The sequence below is a fragment of the Gossypium hirsutum genome, unplaced genomic scaffold (assembly GCF_007990345.1).
Source record: "Gossypium hirsutum isolate 1008001.06 unplaced genomic scaffold, Gossypium_hirsutum_v2.1 scaffold_791, whole genome shotgun sequence".
NCBI classification, from domain to species: domain Eukaryota; kingdom Viridiplantae; phylum Streptophyta; class Magnoliopsida; order Malvales; family Malvaceae; genus Gossypium; species Gossypium hirsutum.
The window spans coordinates 3,157-8,180 of record NW_024403263.1 but is presented as its reverse complement, the minus strand read 5'-3'; the positions used below and the strand labels follow the sequence as shown (position 1 = coordinate 8,180).

The window sequence follows — 5,024 nt, the reverse complement described above, 5'->3', positions numbered from 1 at the left end:
TGTCTGTTGTTGGATTTTTTGTTCTGAAATGGAAAAACTAGTTTGTACTTTTTGACTGTTTTTGGTTCAATGATTTCTTCTGATCTGAATTCTCTACTAGTGAGTGCTACTGAATCACTAATTTCTTTGATTTGTATAGTCTCCTTTTAATGCAGGTTTATATGTGACAGTTTTTACTAACATTTTTAAAGATTTCCTCAATCGCTCCTTTTTATTTAATATTTATAAATCGCTCCTTTCATCAATTTTTAACATCAATGAATTATGTTATATCATCAAAGGTGGCATTGGAGTAAGAAGCATATAATAGCGTTGGCACCCATTAAGGTACGCAACTCCTCAAGTTTCAATTAGAAAAGGTAAATTATTTTATATATAGTTGGGATAATTTTTTTCAGTCTCTGGTAAAAACATCTGCTGTACCCTCCAACAAAAAGCTATTTGCTAACAAAACAACTGTACCAACCAATATCCACAAACTGCAACTATACCTGAGCAATTTTCTACCATCAACCAAACATATAATTTATCAGATGTAGAACATCACTTCCTTCACATTATCCTTTATGCTGGGGAGCTGCCTAACCTCTACAACCTTGTTTTTCGGCTTTCGGCCTCTCCTAGTAGACCCACTATCCGACATCTCATCCTCAATATAATAGCGTGCCCTAAAAGCAGCGAGGTGAGCATAGTATGCCGGAGGCACTACAAACATATAATCCAAATATTCACTGTCCAAATATTCACTGTCAAAACATATAATCCAAATTATTATTATATAATTACTAGTGCTGATCTAAAGCATTATTTATTCACCCCATTTCAAGATTATAGAGAAAGAAGTAGACACATACGTGTAACATAAACTGTTGTGAGCACTTGCAAGATGTCAGCAGTGAAGCCATTTTCATCAAACAAACGTGGTAATGTGTGGGCTTGCCATTTTCAATGGTCTATCACCGCAAAACGAGTTTAGGACTCGGGTGTACCAGGTTTACTCTCAGCTAGAGTTTAATTTGAATTTAGTTGGACGATAGTTATGTTAGTTTTCATCAAGGCCTCTGTACACATAAAGTTGGCATTCTGGTTAGAGAAGTTAATGTTTATGAGTTTGTGGAGTATGATTCTGCACATGCAAAGTTGGTTTGTTTAAAGCTGTGCATTTTCATGTTTACATAATAATGGTGATTCCATTTTGGTTTTTTAGATGTTCTTTGGTCTGTTTCATGTTTCATCCAACTTATGTATTTACTGTGCAGTTTTGCCAGATTTTGCTGAGGTGTACAGCTTCATTGGCAGTGTCTTTGATCCTGGTACAAGTGGGCACTTGCAAAACTGATATAGATAAAGTTTTTATATTCCTTAAACTGAAATATATTTGGTGCTACTCTTATAATCTTACATCTGTTCTAGGTACTATCGAGCACTTGAATTAATATTTGGTGCAACTAAATACACCACAACCATTGGCATTTGTTCTAGGTACGTACAGGTTTCGTTGCTAAATTTTGATCCTTATTTCTATGCATTTTCACTTTAAATTACTTAACAAATATTACTTTTTGACTCCAGCCTCTGCTTGCTAGTGAGAGTGGAGTAGACCAGGTACGTTTTATTAAGGTAGGCTTTATTTCAAAATTCTAATCAATAATAGTTTTATCATGATGATTTGGAAAAATAATATTTTGGGGTTGCGATATTGTAAAGATTAATTGCTATTCTGTTGGAGTAGAACTATTTTGTTTCCAATTAATTTTAAATATTTGGTTCACTTAATTATTATTTGATTCAACTTAAGTATGAATAGGTATGAATTAATTTTATTACCGTGTAGCTTGCTTGTCCATTAGAATTACAACAATAGCTGACCTTCTCTCCAACCTTATTTTAAATATTTAAAGATTCAAAGTATATAGGCTGGAAACCTGACGGATTGCCTTATATCGAGCTGCAAGATATAATGGATCCTCCCTAGGTGTAACAACGCCACGTATGATGAATCTTAAAAAATTCAAAAGACTTGAAAAAAGTTCTATCGAGCTCATTTACTATTGAATATTTATATAACATTAATTATTTCCAATTTACTTATAAAAATTAAACTACGATTCTTTTTGATATTATATATTCAAATTACTATTTTTTATATTAATAATGTTTGATTTTATATTTAAATATTTAAAGATTCAAAGTATATAGGCTGGAAACCTGACGGGTTGCCTTATATCGAGCTGCAAGATATAATGATCCTCCCTAGGTGTAACAACGCCACGTATGATGAATCTAAAAATTCAAAAAGACTTGAAAAAAGTTCTATCGAGCTCATTTACTATTGAATATTTATATAACATTAATTATTTCCAATTTACTTATAAAAATTAAACTACGATTCTTTTTTGATATTATTATATTCAAATTACTATTTTTTTATATTAATAATGTTTGATTTTAATATTTAAATATTTTAAAGATTCAAAGTATATAGGCTGGAAACCTGATGGGTTGCCTTATATCAACTGCAAGATATAATGGATCCTCCCTAGGTGTAACAACGCCACGTATGATGAATCTTAAAAAATTCAAAAAGACTTTTATCACAAATATTATCGTCCGTTTTACCATTTAAGTTAAACTTTTATTCCAACTAATCATAGCTTTTAAGCTAAATACGGATGTCCACACAGTGCTTTAATATGTACTTAAGAAAGATGACTTGTAAACATAAATTAAATTAAGTGTGGACTATTTAACTGCACATGTGATTTGTCAAATAAAACGAACGACATGTATATTACTTAATTAAAATAATTTTTATAATATTATTAATTAAATATTATTAATCCCGCTACTTACCTGTAGATACTTGATACTTGATATGTATTATCCATGTGATTTTCCACATCGTGAAATAAAAACTTACATAATACATAAATATATTTGATATCATAATTTATATAACTACAAAACGTACATAACTTATAAACTTAGATAAATATATAACTTATATAACTTACATAACTTATATAACATACATAACTTACATAACTTATATAACTTACATAACTTACATAACTTATATGTTGTCAACTTTAGATTTCAAGAACTACAAAATGGATAGGAGTTGGATGAAATGTCAAGGGTAAGCAATGCCTATCAAAATGGAGTACAAACTTTTCTAAATTTTGCATTTCAAAATGCAAGCCAAGAGAATATGATTCTTTGCCGTGTAAGAAGTGGCAACATCTACTGGCATTTCGTGAAGTTGTCTACGAACATCTAATTGTTGATGGCTTATTTGGGGGTATAAAAAATGGATTTTCCATGGAGAGTGTACATCTAGTGGAACTTCTTCAATGATTAATCCGACTTATCCTGATACTGATTACCATCAGTATGTTAGACAAGATGACATGGAAATATGTTGCGGGATGCATTTAATATGCGTAGTCATGGTGAGCAATCGTTTCCACCTGACTTATATATCTGAGGATTGTAATATTACTGGAAATGTTTTTTGCAAACGGGAACAAGTGCACCTAATGATGAGCCAAATGAAGAAGCGGCTAAGTTCTACAATTTACTTAATGAAATGAATGAAGAACTTTACGAGGATCAAAATATTCGAAATGTCCTTCTGCATTCGTCTATTTCATTTAAAATGTTTGGAGGGTGGACCGAAACCTTTTACAATGCTACTAGAGTTTCTAAGAGAGATGTTTCCGTTTGCAAAAATCCCCAGTCTTGTCAAGACATGAAGAAACTAATAAAAGATTTGGGCCTTGGGTACGATAAAATTCATAGTTGCCCAAATGACTGCATGTTGTACTGGGGTGATCAGAAAAACCAACAATCTTGTCATGTTTGCGGTAAGTCTCGTTGGATGAATAGTAATACAGAAGATGTGAATACGGATGAAGGTGGGGCACAGTTAAGAAAGAAGCCAGTCAAGGTCTTGTGATATTTTCCCCTGATACCAAGACTTCAAAGGCTTTTCATGTCCTCAAAGACAGCCGAATCTATGAGGTGGCATAATGATCAACGGACCGATGATGGATTATTAAGACATCCTACGGATTCTTTAGCTTGGAAATCATTTGACAGTAAATTTCCAAGCTTTGCAAGCGATCCTCGGAATGTGAGGCTTGGGCTAGCAGCTGATGGCTTTAATCCATTTAAAATCATGAGTACTTCGTACAGTACTTGGCTGTAGTGTTTGTTCCTTACAATTTGCCTCCATGGATTTGCATGAAGCAATCTTCATTTATTTATCAATGATTATCCCTGGAGAGAAAGGTCCCGGAAATGATATTGACATCTATTGCAGCCACTTATGAAGAGTTAAAACAATTATGGTCGGGTGTTGAGACATATGATGTATTGAGAAATGAAACTTTAATTTACATGCGCTTTATTGTGGACAATTAATGATTTCCCGGCTTATGCTAATTATCGGGTTGGAGTACTAAAGGACGTTATGCTTGTCCTTGTTGTGCTGCGCAAACTTGTTCGAAGTGGTTGTACAATGGGAAGAAGTTCTCTTACATAGGCCATCGTCAGTGGTTAGATGGAAATCATAATTTAGATTTCAGAGGACTCTATTGACGGTACTAAGAGTAAGAGAAGCTCCTCAGCAGACGTTGGATCTGAAATCTTGTTTATGTTAAAAGATATCAACTTTAGTTATAGGAAGATGAATCAACCACCTAACACGAGATCAAAGAGAATATCGAGGGATGAATCTGATGATGAATCTGACGAAGAGGATGATCCTAATGAGGCAGACTTGTGGAAAAAAAGAAGTATTTTTTTGAGTTACCTTATTGGGAGCATAATATTTACGTCACAATCTTGATGTCATGCATATGAGAAGAATGTCGTGAGAACATAATTGGGACAATTTGAATGTCGATGGAAAATCAAAAGACAATCTTCAGAGTCGACTTGATTTAGTTGACATGAGAATTCGGCGTGATCTTCTCCTCAAGTACTCCGAATGGGAAATATCGGTTGCGCCTTCTATTTTT

The 5,024-nt window shown here is 33.2% G+C and overlaps 1 protein-coding gene across 1 annotated transcript; it reads right to left on the bottom strand.

Moving 5' to 3' along the window:
* Positions 1–404: 404 nt before the first annotated feature.
* LOC121227138 (protein argonaute 5-like) lies at positions 405–935 on the bottom strand (the record flags this gene model as incomplete). Its single annotated transcript, XM_041110534.1, has 2 exons — positions 405–705; positions 855–935. Coding segments are annotated over 2 exons (257 nt in total), but the record flags the coding sequence as incomplete, so codon positions are not given.
* Positions 936–5,024: the final 4,089 nt, after the last annotated feature.